Genomic DNA, 20,153 nt, shown 5'->3' with positions numbered 1-20,153 from the left:
GAACTTTGTAAGCATTGCATATTTTCATGCTTACAAAAAATGTGATATATATCTTTTTGAGAACAAGGAACTCATCTTAAATTTGAGGATAATCAATGACACTCTTGACTAGAGAATAGTCATTAACTATCACACTGTATTGTGGAGGAGGAAGATATATTTAAATGTATGATGAATGAGAGGATTAGATCTATAAAGGAAAATTTAACCAAGCATCTTTTGGAACTTGAAGTCCTATTAAATTAGCCATTTAACTATGTAAATTTCTATATATGTTTATGTCATATATATAATTTATACTATAAGTTTCAATGATTTTTTTCTTTTTTTATTAATATACCCTCAGCCTTTGGTCTTAAGTCTTTAAAGGCTTAGATTTTTGAGAATTAGGTTTAGATATTTCAGCTGCTTCTGATGGATGATTCCTTTCAAATCTGATTTTAAACCTAAATATGGAAGAGAAACTGTTTTGATTTCTGTAATGCATGATCTGAAAAATGAATAAAATCAAACATTCACATTTTATGCATATTAGCAGCCCTTATAATCACTGATCATAAATTTTATAATGTTAGGGAAAGCATAGAGTTGTGTTTATATGGTTTTCAAGGAAAATTCAGTATGTTGGCTGTGATATACAGACCTTAAATTACGTGTATTTACTATATCAGAGTTTATTTTTTCTGTTTGTGGTGTTCTGCTTCATATTTCTCTAATGTCCTTAATTTTGTTTCCTTTAATTTTTGGTTTTCCTAAGAGCTTTTTATATTGAGATTTTGGGGTTGTAATTTTTCCTGAGACTTCAGTTCTTTCTAGGCCCAGCAAAAGTAGTGATTTTCAGTTTGTTAGACCTTTCTCCTTTATTTTTTTTAAACACTTAGTTTTGAGAATTTTAAAATTTATTCTAGATGAATGTTCTAGTCCTTTGTTGGATATGTGGCTTGCAAATATTTTCTCCCAGTCAGTAGTTTGTTAAGACCCTGTTAACTTGGTCTTTCATAGAGAAACTTTAAAATTTTTATGAAGCCCAATTTATTAATTCTTTTATTAAGGACCATATTTTTGCATAAAATCTAAGAATTTGTTGTTTAGTACTGGATCCCAGGAATTTTCTCCTGTTTTTTTTAAAGTTTTAAATTTTACATGTAAACGTATGCTCTGTTTTGAGTTAATTTTTGTATAAGGTTTGGTTTTGCTGGAGATTCATTTTTGTCTCAGTAGATATTCAGTTCTTCAGTACCATTTGTTGACCTCTTGCATTGAATTGCCTCACACATTTGTCCAAAGTATGTTGGATATATTAAGTGGGTTTATTTTTCTGTGTTCTCTATTCTGTTCCATTGATCTATGTGTCTGTCCCTCTGCCAATGCCACAGTCTTGATTACTGTAGCTATATATTAGGTCTTGAAATTGGGTAGACTGATTCCTCCTACTTTATTCTTCTTTTTCACAATTGCTTTAACTATTCCAGTCTCTTTGCCTTTTCGTATAAATTTTAGAATAAGCAGTCTGCAAAATCTACAAAAATATCTTTCTAGAGTTTTATAAATGTGGGGATTGACATTTTTATCATATTGAGTATTAAAATCCATGAATACAGTATGTCTGTTTACCTTGACCTTTTATTTCTTTCATGTGGGTATGTATTTAGCATATAAGTTCTATAACTGCTTTTTATATTTCTGTCTCAATATATCATATTTTGAGTCATTTAAAATGGTATTGCACTTTAAATTTCAGCTTCCACATGTTCCATGCTAATATATAGAAATACATATTGAATTTTGTATGTTTATCGTATATGAGAAAATGTTGCTGAACTCACATTAGTTCTAAGAGTTTCTTTGTAGATTCCTTGGGATTTTCTAACTAGACTATCATGTTATCTGCAAATAGGGAAGTTTTATTTCTTCCTTTCTGATCTACATGCCTTTATTTCCTTTCCTTGGCTTCTTGCAGTGGCTAGAACTTCTAATACTATGTTGAAGAACAGTGATGAGAGCAGTCATTTTTGCCTGTTCTTGACCTTAGGTGGGAAGCATTCAGTCACTTTACTATTAATATAATGTTAATTGTAGGTTTTTGTTGCTGTCCTTTATGAACTTGAGAAAATAACCTCTAATATAATTTTGATAGCTTTTATCATGAATGAGTGTTGAATTTTGTCAAATGCTAGTTCTGCACCAATTGATATGATCATGTTATTTTTCTGTTTTAGCTTGTTAATATGTCAGATTACATTGATTGATTTTCGAGCTAGCCTTGCATTTCTGGAACAAGCCCCTCTTGGTCTATTTATACATTGCTCAATTCTATTTGCTAAAGTTTTGTTAAGGACTTTTACATCTACAAGTATTTTACATCTACAGTATTCATGAGAATTACTGGTGTATAGTTTTCTCCCCTGCTGCCCCCACCTTTATTGAGTTATAATAGACAAAAAAATGTATATATTTAAGTTAGACAGTTTGTTTTTATTTTATTTTATTGTCTTTATCTGATTTTGCTCTCAGGGTAAGCCTATCTTCATAGAATGAATTGGGAAGTTTTCTCGTGTTTTCTGGAAGAGATTGTTAAAATTGTTAATTCTTCTTTAAGTGTGTAATAGAATTCTCTAGTGAAACCATTTGAGTCTGAAGATTTATTTGAAATTTAAAAAGTATTAATTAAATTTTTTGAATTTTTACAGCACTAATCAATCTATTTCAGATTTGGAGAGTTGTGCTAATCTGTGCTTTTTGAGGAATTGCTCCATTTCATTTAAGTTGTCAGATATACTTGTGTATATTTGTTGTCATGTTCAACTTCATGTATGATCAATAGTGATACTTTGTTTTATTCCTACTTTTGTCATATTTCCTCTTTGTCATATTATTCTATAAGGGTTGATTAGTTCCTGTTGGTTGATAGTTGTGTTGGGTTCTTCTGTGTCCTTCTTGATTTGCTAGAGACAGGTGTTGAAATTTCCTACTAGAATCTTGGATTTTCTTTTTGTCTTTTCAGTTCTATTAGTTTTTGCTTTACATAATTTGCAGCCTGTTAGGTGTAAACCCATTTAGAATTGCTATGTCTCCTTGGTGGATTGACCTTTTAATCTTTACATAATGTTTCTCTCTCTTTGATCGTTGTCTTTCCAGTGAAGTTTGTTGTTTTTTTAAATCTGATATCAATATAGCCACTCCTGCTTTCTTTGGATTAATGTTTGCATGATATATCTTTGTCCTTCCTGTTTTCAGCCTACTTATTTCAATGTATTCAGAGTTTTTTGTATACAGTGTATAATTGAGTGATGTTTTAAAATTTATTCTGCCAAACTGTAGTTTAATTGTTTACATTTTATGTAATTATTGATATTTTAGGGCATAAGCTCTCATTTTATTTTTTGTCTGCTTGTTCTCTTTCATTTATTTGGCTTTTGTCTTCCTTCATGTGGTTTAATTGAACATTTTTTTAGAATTCCTTTTTCTTTTTTTTTTTAAATATATCTTTATTGATTTCAGAGAGGAAAGGAGATGGGGAGAGAGAGAAATAGAAACATCAGTGATGAGAGAGTCATTGATTAAGCCCGCAACCCGGGGACGTGCCCTGACCGGGAATTGAACCCTGATCTCCTGGATCCTCCGTCGACGCTTAACCACTGAGCCCCCGGCCAGGCTAGAATACCATTTTGATTTATTGATAGTTTCATTGTATCTTTTTGTATCACTTCACTTCTTTAGTGGTTTCTGTAGACATTTCATTATATATAAACAATAAGTCAGTCTACTGATGTTGCATTTTCCCAGTTTGAATGAATATTTCCTTTCTTTACTCCCCTTATTTACAGGGAGCAACAAAAGTTGGTTTATAGTTGGTCATATAAAAAATAATGCAATGATTAATAAATAATAATGCAAGAATAAACTGTTTCTTGTACTCTCAACTGGAAACCTACTTTTGCCCTACCCTGTATAATAAATTTTTCCTTAAATATATTTAGAACTACATCAGACTATAATTTTTGCTTCAACTACAAACATAATTTAGGAAACTTAAGAGGAGAAGGAAAACATGTTGTATTTATTCACATTTTTACTTTCTGTTTTTTTCCCCTTCACACTTGATATTTAAAATTTTCTTCTTTTATTATTTCCTTTCTGTTTAATGAACTTCCTTTAACCATTTTTTTAGATTTGGTCTTTCAGTGACAAATTTTTAGTCTTGCTTCACCTAATAATGTCGTGATTTCTTCTTTGTTCCTGAGGGATGTTTTTGGTGTATATAGAATTCTGCGTTGAGAGTGCTTTTTTTTCTTTCTTTTTTAAATTGATTTTTGAGTGATGAGAGAGGGAGGGAGGGAGACAGACAGAGAAAGAAACATCGATGTGAGAGAGAAACATCAATCAGTTGCCTCCTGCACATGCCCCTGACTGAAGATTGAACCCACAACCTGGTATGTGCCCTGACCAAGAATTGAACCCTCAACCTTTTGATTACAGGGCAAAGTTCCAACCAACTGAGCCACATTGGCCAAGGCTTCTATAAGCACTTGAATAGTGTTCTACTTCCTCTGGCCTCCTGTTTTATGATGAGAATCTGCTATCATTGCAGTTTTTCCCTCTGTAGTTAAGGTGTTGTTTCTCTCTTGCTGCTTTCAAGGCTTTTTCTTTTCTTTTCTTAGTTTTCAGATGTTTGGCTATGATCTGTTTTGGTTTTATTTCTTTGGATTTATTCTGTATATTTTTTCTCAGTGTCCTGATTATTTTTTTGTTTGTCATTTGCCAAATTTGGGAAGTTTTTAGACATTATTTCTCTGACTACTTTTTCATTCCCATTCTCATTTTCTTTCCCTCAGGGACCCTGATAACATAATTGTATCTTTTTGTTTTTGTCTCACAGGTTTCGGAGACTCTTGCATTTTTGTTTTCCATCTATTTTCTGTTTATTCAGATCAGATAATTTACATTGTTTCATCTTTGAGTTTACATACTCCTTTTTCTGTCTCCTCTATTCTGCTATTGAGAATATACCTATCTATAACATAGGTTAAAATTTTTTATTATTGTATTTTCAGTAGTAAAGTACATTTGCATTGGTTCTCTTTTACTTCCTATTTCTTTGCCGAGACTTTCTATTTTTTAATTTCATTTTATTCATAACTGCTTGTATTTTTATGATAGTTTCTTTTAAATATTTCTCAGTGAATTTTAACATTTTTTATCATCTTGGTGTTGGGATCTTTTCTTTTTTATTCTAATTGAGATTCTTCTATTTCGTGGTAGAGTGAGTGATTTTTTAAAATTAAAATTGGACATTTTGGATATTGTGTTATGACATCCAAAGTCTTATTTAAACCTTCTGTTTTGGGTGGGTGGTTTTTACATTGATCTGGCAGGGGAATGACGAATGTCATCTTGTTACTAATATGTGGAAGTAGAAGTTCAGTTTCTCTAGTTGTCCTCCACTAACACCTGAGATAGGTAGAGGCACTTTGCTACTGCTTTGTGGGGTGGGATTATGGCTCCCCATTATACTTCTACTTTTATTACCCTGACCAGGAGACCAGCGACTCATTGCTGCTCCCCACATGGCCTACACACAATTCTCTCCTTCAAAAATTGAAATATTCTATGATTTTTAAAATTTTATTGTTGACACTATTACAAATGTCCCCATCCCGCCTTACCTTTGCCCACCTCTACCAGCCCCCTCCCCGCCTTCCCTTCTAACAGCTGTCAGTCTGTTTCACGTATGCATGCCGCTGTTTCTATTTTCTTTATCTGTGAATTTAAGTAAAGGTAGAAAATGTTATTTCTTTTGCTGTAGGAGAATGAGAATAAGCTTTTCAGAATTGCATTTGTTAGGAATTATTCCCTATGGAACTGCAGAGATTAGACTTATTTGTAAAAGTGGACTTATGTTTGATAGTTTTCCAACTAACTATAGACAACAAAATTGAGCCAGTTTTTTCACTATCTGGTTAGTTGATTAATAGCCCATTAAGACTGTGAATTTTTGAAATTCAACTAAATTTTCACTTATCTGTTTAATTTTGTCTCTTGTGTTATAGTTCAGGCTAGGTACAGACTGCAAAATTATTCTATTCTTTTCTTAAAGAAATTTATCTTTATCTTTATCTTTTCTTTCATATGATGTGAATTTTTCCATAAAAATTCCTAAGTATCAGTCTTAGACTTAAGATGCTGAGGGGATCTTAGGGTAGCTATATTGTGGTTCTTATCATCATCATGATTATCATTAGCTGTTTTGGGGGAACTACATAGTCACAAGGCATTATCCCCACTATTAACTTAGCAATTTAGGTTTTTATTCTCAAGCTTGAGAGTAAGTAAGCAGCATTCAACCACAGAACAGTGTTCCTTACAATGCAGTTTATAGATTATTTTTATAAGAATCACCTAGAGAAGTGCTTCCGAAACAGTAATGCGTATATGATTTACCGAGGATTCTTCATAAAATGCAGTTTCTGGCTCTGGTGTGGAACCTGATATTCTAAATTTTACTAAGCTTCCAGTTGATATCCATGCTGCTGACTACATTGAAGTTTATTCTTTTTCTACCTGAACTTCTGTGTTTTGGTCTACTCTCATGGGACGAGAGTTTTTCTACTCTCCTTGTAATTCAGAAAGGGTGATCTTAAATCTTCTTTAACATAAGTTTCCTCTTTCTAGTTAGATCCAATTAAAAATTATGACCTAGAAACATGGCCATCAAGTTATTTCCTGTGGGACATAATTAAATATTTTTGGCAACAGCAATTCTATCCTTTAGATTTCAATCAGAATTGTCCAATATCTTGTAGGTTAGTTATACTTTAGATTATCAATTAACTCTGTAAGTGATAGGTAATGACATGGCTTCTAATTTTTTAGATACAGCATGAAGGTGCTTTTAGCAGAATACTTTTGAATACATGAAAATTGGTTTAGAGAGGTAGGCTGTTAAATAATTCAGTGAACCAGTGTGAAAATATAAATCTGATGGACCAAGTTGGAATCTTGTTGGGAATTTACCATTTACATTCCTTTTTATTCATATTGGTCTTTTTCTGACATCAGAATTATGTCTAGCTCTTCTAACAATTTACTATCCCCTTTTCTGAGTAAACTCTAGGAAATATTATGATTCAATAACAAGTTCTGGCAAGGGATAACTGTGAACTTATCCTTATTGTCCTTTTTAAGAGTTATTAAAAAGCATGGGGAGGCCAAACTAGAAAGAGTGATGATGCTCTGAAGAGAAGACTCCATGTTAAATTTCCACATTTCATATATAGAAGTCATGGTTGCTCTGGCTATGGAACAGGCTCCCAAAGTTGGTCAGAGAGCCCATTGTGAAGATGAGGCAGAACAAACAAACAAACAAATGAAAGGGAATAGTACAGTGTATCTCTGAGCTTATAAGTTTTCCTTATACTACTTAGACGTCAAGCATCTGAATAAAAAGTAGATAATTTATCATCCTAAGTAGACATAGTTACAGACTCTTTGACAACTCTGAAATATATGTATTAAATGTACCTAATTTTTATTTGAACTGAACATTACTGGAAAAAAAAACAAGCAAAAGGCTTAGCTCGATAGGAAGATAGTAATTTTGCAACCAAACAAGGATAGATTTTTAATTCCAGGTTTGCCACTTATTAGTTGTCAGTCCTAAACAAGTAAAAACAAAAAATTTTCACCTTAGTTTCCTCTTTGTGAAAAAGAAGTATATATCTGTCTTGTAGTGCTGTTTTCAGAATTAGAAATAATATTAGTGCCTATGTTAGATACTTATTTAATAGTGGGCATTATTATTATGGTTTTTAATAATATATTGTTATTTATCCTATACCTTCACTAATAACTAAATGCTACTTGAGTATATAGTAAATTTAATGTTTATGTAGCTATCACCACATAATAAGTATAAAGGAAATATAATGCTATAACGCTGATCAGACATAAATTTAGATATTTTAATTGTAATTTTCTTTCTTTCAGAATTACTTACTGTCATCTACCTTTCCAGAGTAAATGGCTCTATGTTGGAACAGAAAGAGGAAATACACATATTGTAAATATTGAATCTTTCGTTCTTTCTGGATATGTTATCATGTGGAACAAAGCAATTGAACTGTAAGTTTGAACTTGAATATTACTTTATTTAGCTTAAATATTTCTTATGGTTATGTAACATATCAGATTGCAGTTATTTGAAATATTATGGCTAATTTATTATTAATATGAGGGAAAAGTTCAGCCAAAATAATTAGAAACCATCCTTTTAAAAATAGATATTGTGGCCCTGGTCAGTGTGGCTCAGTGGTTGAGCGTTGACCCAGGAACCAAGAGGTCATGGTTCGATTCCCGGTCAGGGCACATGCCCCAGTTTCAGGCTTAATCCCCAACAGTGGGTGTGCAGGAGGCAGCTGATCAATGACTCTCATCATTGATGCTTTTATTTCTCTCTCCCTTCCTCTCTCTCTGAATTAAATAAAAATATATTTAAAAAAAGAATTACTGGGGATTATTTAGATAGATATTATATGAATTTAAGTTTATTGATAATTCTATCTAAAGAAATTTTTGTGGGATTTACGGAATCTGGAGTATACAGATGCTTTTTTTATTTTTAAAATCAATTTCTAATGGCCATAAGTTTTATAGGAATGCTTGGTGGTTTTTGGAAGTTTAATGTTAGGGAAAGGTCAGAAAAAAATACATCAGATGTCAGTCACTGTATCTAGGCAGTGAAATAATGAGAGATTTTTCCTTTTAACCTTTGGTATTTTCTAAGTTTTTTTTTTTTCACAATAAATTATATTTCTTCTATAGTTAGAAAAAGTCATTACAAATAGTGGAAATTTAATGCTAGATTATTTTCTGAACTTAAGTGTTTTAATCTAAAGTCTGAGAATCTAAATGGAAGTCTTGCAAATTGTCTAGTGTTTCTCAAAATATATTTTAGTTATTTTCTTAATATGGTCAATGAAAAAGGATTCTATGGATCAATAATTGTGGAAAATATTAAAGATTTTCAATGCTCATTTGCATATTATAGCCCTAAGAAGTTCTGTAGAAGAAGACAATATTTAACTTTGTTTAATTCAGGGATTCCCAAACTTTTTTTGATATGGAACACTCTCTATGTGAAACACCTTATATATTCACTAGCTTATGGAGTACACCTTGGTATTTGTTGTGCCTGTCAAACCCAAGAGACAGATAGGGGTTTGTGGTTTGTTGGATATTATTAGTTTCTAAAGGATAATTGAAGGACATTGTCCCTTATCTGAGGCATTTATACTATAATAAAACACTTTATTTATATGTAAATGATATAACTGCTAAAAGCTCTGTAAATTTTTTATTAAGCCCTGTGTAGTTATTTTTCCCTGCATATGTTCTAGGATGCAAATAGTAACTCTGATTTCCAGTTATTCCAGTGATTTACAACAATCATAATACATACTATTTATTGAGTACTTACTATATTTTGGCATTATTTTAGGTGCTATATGTATATTCTAATCCTCACAGTCATTCAATAGGGTTAATACTACTATCCCCATTTTTAAATGAGGAAACTTAGGGCAAAACTGCTAACAAAATATCTAGTAAATTTGTACTTATTCCTTTGAGTCGCTCTGAGGAGTCAGTATCTGGGGAACCTGGAGTTACTTAATTTGTCACTTTTCTCTGCTTCTAAAGAGTTTCTAAAATTTAAATCTTTATTGTTTTGTGTAGAATCTTTGATGATTTACTTGTGTTGTTAAGAAATAAATTATAGCTATATCAGTATAATCATAATAGAATTAATCTGGCACACTTAGGTCATTAAAAAAAGTTTGTGGGAAATTGAGCAATAATAAATCTGTGGTCATATCAGGCCATGTCATACTTAACCATGACATAATCACATTCAACAATGACCTAAGTTAAAGTAGGAAATATAAAAGAAACATGCCAGATATCAGAGTAGAATAAATTTAAAGTTGTATTGACAGAGCATAGAACTCTTTAACAATATGCTGTTAGACTCATAATGATCTATTATTAATTACCCCAAATAGTCAGATAAATGAGACAACCAAGGAACTTGGTTTTCCTAGTTGGTCAGTTTTCTGTATGCTAGCTATCACTAGAAAGAATTTTTTTTTTTTTTAATATATCTTTATTGATTTCAGAGAGAGGAAAGGAGAGGGAGAGAGAGAGATAGAAACATCAATGATGAGAGAGTCATTGATCAGCTGTGAGCCCACAACCCGGGCATGTGCCCTGACTGGGAATCGAACCCCGATCGCCTGGATCCCAGGTCAACGCTCAACTGCTGAGCCTCGCCCGGCTGGGCAAGAATTTTTTTTTTTAAATCAAGGGAGCCTCTTTACTTTTTGTAGAAGCAAAATCAGAGATTTTTATGTCAAAAGGAAATTTTAAATCAGGTATGTACTTTGCAATTTGGTTGAAACAGGTTTACAGCATCAGCCTTGTAGCTGTGTAAATTGCCCTTTGTCTGTATAAGTAAAAGTTTAATTTCAAATTTTCAGGGGTCCAGATTTGGGAACAAAGACACAAGATAATAAAGAATTCCATTGCTATGTGGATCTGTGTTCTTAAACTTGATTTAAGAAAAATCATACCTACTTTAATAGAGTTAGTAAGATAGAAAAAAGTAATCTTAAAGAAAAACAACCTAAAAGTCAAATGAATCTAAGCCAAACCCCAGGATATTGGGAGTGTATTCCAGTATAATCTTAATTTTTCCCCCAGGCTCTAACAGTAAGATGTTTTAATGTTTATTTATTTATTTTTAATGTTTATTTTTTAATTACTGTTTTAAATTGACTTAACAGATCCACAAAGACTCATCCAGGTCCAGTTGTACATTTAAGTGATAGCCCAAGAGATGAAGGGAAAGTGAGTATTACAATACTGTTATTTTTACATTTATTTTCCTCGTTCTTGAATAAAAGTATTTCTTACTACTATTTGATACCTAACATATCTAGCATAGTTCATGGTATTCAGTGTAATTTAAAATTAAAATATGTTGATTGAAATGTTTAATAAACTACAAATGGCAGAGGTTTCATCAGAAGTGAAAAATATAAGAGAATCAAATAACTGATTGTAAACTGATGAAGGGAGAATTAGTGACCTGGAAAATAGAAGAAAATATCTAGACTACAGCATGGTGAGATAAAAGGATAAATGGCATTTGGGACATAGTAAAAATGCATAATATATGTGTAATTAGTGTCACAGAAGAACAGAGACAATGTGACAGCAATAAACTCAAAATGGATAAAAGATTTAAATGTAAATTGTGAAACCATAAAAATCCCAGAAGAAAACACAGGCAGCAAAATCTCAGACATCTTAAATAGCAGAATTTTCACCAATACATCTATGAGGGCAAGAGAAATGAAGGAAAAAGTAAACAAATGGGACTACATTAAACTAAAAAGCTTCCGCACAGGAAAAAAAAAATCATCAAAATGAAAAGGAAACCTACTGTATGTGAAAACATATTTACCAGTGATACATCTGATAAGGGGTTAATCTCCAAAATACATAAAGAACTCCTACAGCTCAACAAAAGGAAGATAAACAACCCAATTAAAAAATGGGCCAAGGACCTAAATAGACACTTCTCTGAAAAGGACATACAGATGGCCAAGAGACATATGAAAAAATGCTCAAAGTCACTAATCATCTGTGAGATGCAAATTAAAACTCCAGTGAGGCATCACCTCAAACCTGCCAGAATGGCTACCATCAATAAACCAACAAACAACGAGTGCTGGTGAGGATATGGAGAATAAAGGAACCCTAGTACACTGCTGGTGGGAATGCAGACTGGTGAAGCCAATATGGAAAACAATGTGGAGTTTTCTCAAAAAATTAAAAATGGAACTATTTCACCCAGTGATGCCACTTCTAGGAATATTTCCAAAGAATCCTGAAAATACACCCCTATTTTCATAGCAGCAGCATTTACAAGAGCTATGATCTGGAAACAGCCCAGGTTCCCATCAGTAGATGAGTGGATAAAAAAAGCTATGCTACATTTACACAATGGAATACTGTGCAGCTGTAAAAAAGAAGGATGTATTGCTCTTTGAGACAGCATGGAGGGACCTGGAGAGAATTATGCTAAGTGAATTAAGCCAAGCAGAAAAAGACAAGTATCACATGATCTCACTTACTTGTGGAATCTACTGAACAAAATAAGCTGATGAACAAAATAGATTCAGAGACATGGAAGCTTGGAACAGACTGATGAATCTCAGGGAAGAGGGTGAGGGGTGGGAAAAGATTAACCAAAGAACTTATATGCATATATACATTTCCCATGGACAAACAATAGTGTGGTAAAGACCTGGGGTTCAGGTGGGAACTGGGTGGATAAGGGCAATGAATGAAATAAAGGGGATACATCTGTAACTCTCAACAATAAAGATAAATTTTAAATAAAAGAGTGAATGAATGATAGTTTTCTAAAACTAATGACATAATTGAAACCCACGATGTACTATGGACACAAAACAGGCTTAATGAAATGTGAAGTTCATCTAGACATATCAAAGACAAAGAAAAAAGTCTTAAAAGCAGTCACAGTACAGAGAAACAAAAAAGCAATAAGACTGTCAGCAGACATCTCAACAGAAAAATGGGAAATGAGGACAATTGAGTGATAATGTCAAGGTTTTGAGGGGAAAAGCACTGCTTGCACAGAATTCTATATTCTACCCAAAAAATCCTTAAAAACGTGATGAAATTATTGCAGTTTAACATAATTTGCAAGAATTCATTAATAGAAAATGCACCCTAATGAAAAAATAAAGGAATTCTCTAAGAAAATGAAATTGATCCATTTAAAAAGAACAGAGAAGAAAGTGGAGTAAAGAACAACAAACATGTATAAATACAAGAGGTTATTTTATATAAATAATAGTAATGAGTTCTGAGAGTGTAACATATTGAGAATTAAAATACAAATTAAAAAATAGATAAAAAGTTGGTATGAAATCCAATGAATTAAAGTTCTAAGGTCCTTATAACTTCCAGAATGTAGTACAAGTACTAATTTACATTATAGTTTGATGAGTCATGGAAACATTTTGTGTTCTTGTGGTAACACTAGGAGAATAAAAATATATTTCAATAGATATGTTAATAGAGTGGAACACTGGGATCATATATAATAATTAACCCCCCAAATTTATAGATTTGTATTGCATTTATTAAAAAAATGAAGAAAAGCTGAAAATCAATTATCTTAGTGTGAAGATTGAAATATAGTGAATTAAACTCAAAGAAAGTGGAAAAAAAACATAATAAAGATGTGGTGGTTAATTTTACGTGTTAACATGATTGAGTCATGGGGTGCCCAGAGATTTGCTCAAATATTATTCTGTATGTTTCTGTGATGGTGTTTTTGAATGAGATTAACATTTAAATCAGTGGTCTGAGCAAAGCAAATTGGCCTCCCTAATGTGGGTGGGCCTCCTCCTATCAATTGCCTGAATAAAGCAGGAAGGCTGACCCTCCTCCAAGGGTAGAGAATTCCTCCTGCCTTACTGCTTTCTAACTGGGACATCAGTTATTTCCCTGCCTTTATACTTGATCTGAAACATCAGCTCTTCCTGGATCTTAAGCCTGCTGGCCTTCAGGTTGGAATTACACCATCAGTTTTCCTGGTTCTCAGGCCTTCAGACTCAGTCTCGTTTTTGTTTTGATCCATCATGGTGACAGACTGACAGTGTCTGATATCTCCTGGGTGTCAGGGGCTGCTTTTCCCTCTCAATTGTCTGTTTCTAATGGTTTTTAAATATTTTCTGTATTATAATCTCATATAATTATTTCAGTAATTTATGACATTTTGAGGTTCAGTATTTTATATTTTGTGATTTTACTGAGGTTATTGCTAGTAATGTTTTACAACCTCCATTTTTCAGATGTTTACTTTGAAAACAATGTAATAGTATTTTAGAATACTACTTCATTAAATCTTTGGATTCAGATTATGAAAGATTATATTATTCATTTTTTCACTTAAGTCAGATTTTTCAAACTTTTTAGATTTACAAATCTCATTTCCATATACTCTGTAGGATTTTTTTTCTCGTATATTACATAGGAATTGGTTTTATTACTCATCATTTTCTCTGGTATGTAAAAAGAACTGATTTGAAGTTAACACAACTTAGTACAGTATGTATGACTTTGTGTAAATTTTATTTTAAGAAATATTTAAATTTATACTTAGTTTTGACTTTTTAAATTTAGCAAGTCATTTTGCCATTTACTTTAGTTTATAAAGAAGCTCAATTATTTTGTCAAATCAATTTTAAAATTTATTTTTTATGGTTTAAAAACAAAGTAAGTATATTTTATAGCTTCAAAAATAAACATATATTGCTTTCCTGGCCTGATATTTGAAATTTTATTTATTTCCTTTAAAATTACTAGCTGGTTTGTTATTTTTGTGTTCTGTTATTACACATTGAGGGAAGTGATTAAGTCTCAGGATGCTATGTAGGAATAGCTTATAACCACCACTATATTTTCTGTTTTACCACTGGTTTTTTGAACTATTGAAATGTCATACTGTATAACAGTTTTCATCAGAGAAATGCTACTAATGGATTTCTAGAAGGTCATTTTAAGGCAAATCCATGGGAAATATTATCATTATTTGAACACTGGCCTATTTTTATCCTTCCTGTTTTTTAAGCAATGATAGATTCAATTTAATGAAACCTAATCACTAAGAATCATAGCAAAAATCATCAGCATGTCTAGCACTGGTCGAATCTTGAATGCGATCTTATAATCATCTGTTCTCAGATTCTTTCATTTTAAAATGAAGAACATGTATTTTAATTATCTTATTCCTTGATTTATAAACAAATGTTAACTGTTTTTAATGTTCTAAATCTCTAGAATTCCTGTGTGGACTTCTGAGGGTTCATAAATCTCAGTTTAAAATGCTGTTATAAATAAAAGAAAAAATAGGACTTGATATAGGGAAACTTGATGCCAAATTTGTGGCTACTTTTTTCAACTGCATAGGACTAAATGGCATTATACATAATTTATTAAACTTATCTCATTTCATCCTTTATTTCATCTTTATTTTTCCATCCCTTTTTTCTTTTGTTTCAATTTTCCTATCTATTTTTTTGTTGTATTATATATTTTTATATATTTCCTCAATTTCTCTTTGGAATGAGGCAGATTTAGTTGGTAAATGTTTATATTGAAGTAGCATATTTGCCAGTTTTTTAAAACATAAGAAGTCTATATTCAGGATCTGTGAAAATTGGTGTTCTAAATAAAGTTGTATTATGTAGTATGATTTTACTTTATTGTATTAACATTAAACTATTTGGAACAAGTTAAAATTAATGTTAGAATTACAAAATGATTGTTCTAATGTTTTCCAGCTGCTAATAGGTTATGAAAATGGTACTGTGGTATTCTGGGACTTGAAATCTAAAAGAGCAGAACTGAGAGTTTATTATGATGAGGTAAGTGATTTCTACTGAAATATTTGAAACAGTGTTGTGACTTCATGCCTGTTTTTTGCTTTTAAGCTTTCTGTTACCAGTATTCTTATCATTGGAACACTGCCTGGTTCTGACTCAATTGCCTTACACTGCCTGTTGGTATTTACACAAGTTCCAACTCTGAGTTGTTCTCCTGAGTGGGAATTCTGCATTAACTGCCCATTTTGGGGCCCCTTAGGGCATCTTATATACTTTGGTGCCTATTATCTATACTGTATAGCCACCTCCATCTAAACTTATTTTCCTTTCTTTAGGCTCTGTGCTTTTGTCTTAACTTGTTGTCCTTAAGGTCTCTAAAGACACTAGTCACACTTTCCTTAGAAAATTATTTTTATGTAGTATCAAATTTAAGTGGTCAAGCCAGGCCATTGTTGCTCAGTGGTTGAGCATCGACCCATGAACCAAGAGGTTGCTGGTTCGATTCCCTATCAGGGAACATGCCTGGGTTTAGGGCTCGATCCCCAGGAGGGGACGATCAATGATGTTTCTCTCTCATCCCTCTCCCTTCCTCTCTCTAAAAATCAATGGAAACATATTTTTTTAAAAATATTTTAAAAAAATTCAAGAGGTCAAGTTGAACGGTCTTATCTTCTAATACTTGCCACTTCAGAATAAAGAGATTTTGTAATAGTAGTAGTTAATAATAAGAGTCAGTAAGATCTTGATGTTTCATTGTACATAGCTGAAACTGATTAGGGTTTCATTTAGAGGAAGCAAATTAACTCCTACTTATCAAGGAATGGTCTCTGAATTGATACTTCAGATGTTCAGAGATTGACTCTAGGCCATTAATTATTTCTCCCATCAGGAAAGGCTAATGTAAAGACAGTGAGACTGGGGGGGCAAAGGTGAGAAAAGGGAATTACCTCATAGCTGTGAAAATAAAGGTGATCATCTATGCTTTCAATTAAATTTAAAAAAATGGTATAGTGGGGAGAGATAAGAGGAATATACAGGTCAAAAATGGCTGTGTGGTATTACCCATGCTTATATGGGGAGAGTGTAGAAGAATGTAAGGTAACACTGATATAAATAGAAAAATAAATTTTAAAAACACATTTCTTTAAGAACATTTCCTTTATGTGCTCCCTCCAATCCCTGCTTAACAGTTTAATCTTTAAGTTTTGATGCTTAAAGATAGCTGAAGGTTTACAGGTAATGTGGGCATGATTGGTGCAAAATACTTTGGCTAGTGATGTTATACAAATATGCTCTTTATCATAAACTTTTGGGGCATCTTAAATCATAAGGAAAGAAGGATTTTCCTTTTGTTAAATACACAAAATATAAAGATAAGTATGGAGATTGCTCCCTCTCTCAAGACTAAGCAGCTAGGTAATTACCGTCTGGGAATTTAGCCAGTTGGAAGTAGAGTAGAATAGCTAAAAAGGAAATCCAGAGGAAAATGCTGAATCGGATAGTTTTCTTACAGACTTAAAACAGTGTAGCAGGAATGTTTCTAACCTTAAAAAGCGAGCAAAAGTAATTTTACAATGAGATGTTTAAATAAGAATTAACCATGTTTAAGTAAGTCAGTGGAATACTACACTACACCTACCTCCTACCTAGAAAACATTTTAAATACTGATTTCTATGATATATGTATCATTTCCTTTGGTTTCTTACTTTTTCAGTATGCCTTTTAGTAACAAGATTATCATTTTAAGACATAGTCAGGTCATCTAATTCTCCACCTCTGAACCTTTGAGTGGCTCCCAAATTGTCAACAACACAAAGAAATTTTTGTTTTATTACATTAATATTTCGTGAATATTACCCATGATATAAGATTTACGACCCCGGTCTTAAAGTGCCATCTTTTTCCTTTGGTTTAATTTACTACATTCTTCTACATATTCCTCACACTCAGACATATTACTGTCTTCTAAACATATCATTTATTGCCTCCTCCAAGCCTTCATTACTGCTAATTTCTTATCCTGAATTCCCCTTTCCTCTTCTGCATATCAAAATCCTATTAATTCTTTAGCCATTGTAAAACTACTTGGACTATCTAACTAGTCCCTTGATTAATAGCCATTGATGAATTGAGAGGGGTTTTTTATCAGTTCAAGCTCATTTTCAAAAATAACTATATAAATTTTACTTCCACATTAGCTGGGAAATTTTTGTTTTATTACATTAATATTTCGTGAATAATCTCTCACAGAGGAATGAATACCTCAGAGTTTGACATGAGGCTAACCTTTTAATTCCCTGAATAAGTGCCATTTCTCCTTTTTCATATTGTTACCCAGCTTTTTGAGGTTCCTTTTTCTTTTTTGTCTTCAAGAAATTCAATCACTGAATTGAATGAACTGGCTAGTGTTTTATCTTCCATATTCTGTTTTCTATCTTTTTAAATTCTTTTTGAATTAGTTGTATTATACTTTGGCTTTTCAGTAGACCTTTAAAATCCTTTTTAAGAGAAGAGTAGGGTATAAACAAATAAATAGAAATTGAGTATTTATTCATTACATCAGTTCAAATGCCAGCTCTTCAGTAATGCACTATTTGGCATCCTCCTCTCTAATATCAAGTTGGTTTTACATGTCTACTCTTCTGTACAATAAGTATACTTCTTTTATATTACTTATTTGTTTTGGTTTTGTGTTGTAGCTATTATTTTGATATCCGTCTTCTCCAGTAGGTAGACATTCACTGGCATAGGAAGAAGGGTTGGAGCTGGGGACCCTTTCTCTGCCCCCATCATAAGTAGAAAAGCAGTCTGAGAGAACTTTAAATTAACTGAGGCTCGTCCAAGTTAACGTGGAGAGGTGGCAAGAAGTGGCATTTCCCTTGAGCCATCTACAACAGTGAGAAGAAATAAGCAAATGAGAAGACAAATGAGAGTGGGTTTTGTGGGGTTTTCCCCCTCTGCCTCCTCTGAACCTGGCAAAAAAGAAGTCTTCTCTGCCTAGTAATGAAGACCAGGGTGAGAGAAAAACATAAGTCCAGAGTTGCATGTTATCTTTTCCACTTAATCAAATCTTACTTATCTTTTGAAGCATAGTTCATATCCTTTTTCCCATATAATATGCCTAATGACTACTCTAGCTGTCAGTTTTCTGTAACTCTAATAATACTTACTGTTCGGAAGTTCATTTATATCAGTCTTTCCTATCCAAATGTTTCCAAGTACCTTTAGGAAAGGATCATGTTGTATACATCTGTTCAGTGTTTATGTCTACTAGAGCACCTACTTTATACAACATACTGTTCTACCAGTGGGAATAAATTTAGGAAAATGGAATAATACTTTTTAATTTTATCTAATTCACAGCTACAGAGTGAACCTATAAATATATATAAAAAAATTCTTGCTTCAAATCAATTTAAATTGTTTATGTTAGAGGCAATGTGGTACAGTGATTGAGAATATGGGTTTTGTAGTTAGATGATCCTTGACTTTGAGTTGTGTGACATGAGCAAGTATCTCAGTTTCTCTAGGCCTATTTTGCCATGTGTAAATTGGAAGAAATAATACCTGTTTTATAGGATTAAATGAAATAATGTACATAAAGCACTTACCATTGGTCTGGCTCATTGTAAGCTCTCAGATGGTGGCTGTTAATGTAAATTATTATTTATTTATTTGTTTATTTATTTATTTATTTTTAATATCTCTTTATTGATTTCAGAGAGAGGAAAGGAGAGGGAGAGAGAGAGAGATAGAAACATCAATGATGAGAGAGTCATTGATTAAGCCCTCAACCCGGGCATGTGCCCTGACCGGGAATCGAACCCCGATTGCCTGGATCCTAGGTCGATGCTCAAATGTCGAGCCACGCCCAGCCGGGCTGTAAATTATTTTTTAAATTAGCTACTTTAGGTAGAACTAGGCCACTACCTTATTAGAAATTATCTTCTGATAACCTTCCTTTTACTTCTACGTAAATAATTTTTCAAAAAAACATTATAGGATACAGGGAAGATAGAAAATTTACAATAAGTTCTGGAATCTAATGATGTTAGAAAATTTACTTAACTTTTCTTTATCTCAGGAGATGAGTTTTTATAGCCTTTTATAAGTCCATAGAGGGATGATCCAAAGATAGTATGATCTGGGTCAGAAAAATTATATATGATTTTTAAGTGTTATTGCTATAATAATTTTATATCAGAATATTTTTCCTTTGGAATATAGAATGATATATCAACTTTCTCTCGCTCTACTTGTTTTTAATTGTTATTTCATTAGGCTATTCATTCAATTGATTGGCATCATGAGGGCAGACAGTTCATGTGCAGCCATTCAGATGGTAGCTTGACTTTATGGAACCTGAAAAGCCCAAGTCGTCCTTTCCAGACCACAATTCCACATGGTAAGATGTATGTTTTCAAAATAAATAAATTCTAGAATTACAGTGCCTTGATTTAAAGTATGAGGTGGTATCAATGTGTTTGGTAGAAAGAGGTGATAGGACATAGCTTCTGATTCTAAATACTTGTGTACTTCATTCAGATCCCTGCCAAACTTCCTGTCTATCTACTTTCCTATATTGTGATATTTATATAGACCTACCTAACTAAATATTGGATAATGGTTGGTTGATGTATCTGAAAACAGAGGAGATAATAAAGGATATTTGG

The 20,153-nt window shown here is 32.4% G+C and overlaps 1 protein-coding gene across 7 annotated transcripts in view; it reads left to right on the top strand.

The window, feature by feature from the left end:
* The window catches only part of STXBP5L (syntaxin binding protein 5L), a 171,748-nt gene that overhangs the window by 38,071 nt on the left and 113,524 nt on the right, over nucleotides 1-20,153 (top strand). For all 7 annotated transcript variants that reach the window (XM_081138285.1, XM_081138283.1, XM_081138282.1 and 4 more), the window contains exons 6-9: nucleotides 7,987-8,121; nucleotides 10,839-10,902; nucleotides 15,438-15,521; nucleotides 19,762-19,885. In XM_081138285.1, coding sequence (XP_080994411.1) covers nucleotides 7,987-8,121; nucleotides 10,839-10,902; nucleotides 15,438-15,521; nucleotides 19,762-19,885 — 407 coding nt within the window. The remainder of the gene's footprint in view (nucleotides 1-7,986; nucleotides 8,122-10,838; nucleotides 10,903-15,437; nucleotides 15,522-19,761; nucleotides 19,886-20,153) is intronic.

Source organism: Miniopterus schreibersii, assembly GCF_964146895.1.
Source record: "Miniopterus schreibersii genome assembly, chromosome: 5".
NCBI lineage: Eukaryota > Metazoa > Chordata > Mammalia > Chiroptera > Miniopteridae > Miniopterus > Miniopterus schreibersii.
The sequence above is the reverse complement of the archived record's forward strand: the minus strand, read 5'-3'. Positions and strand labels throughout refer to the sequence as shown.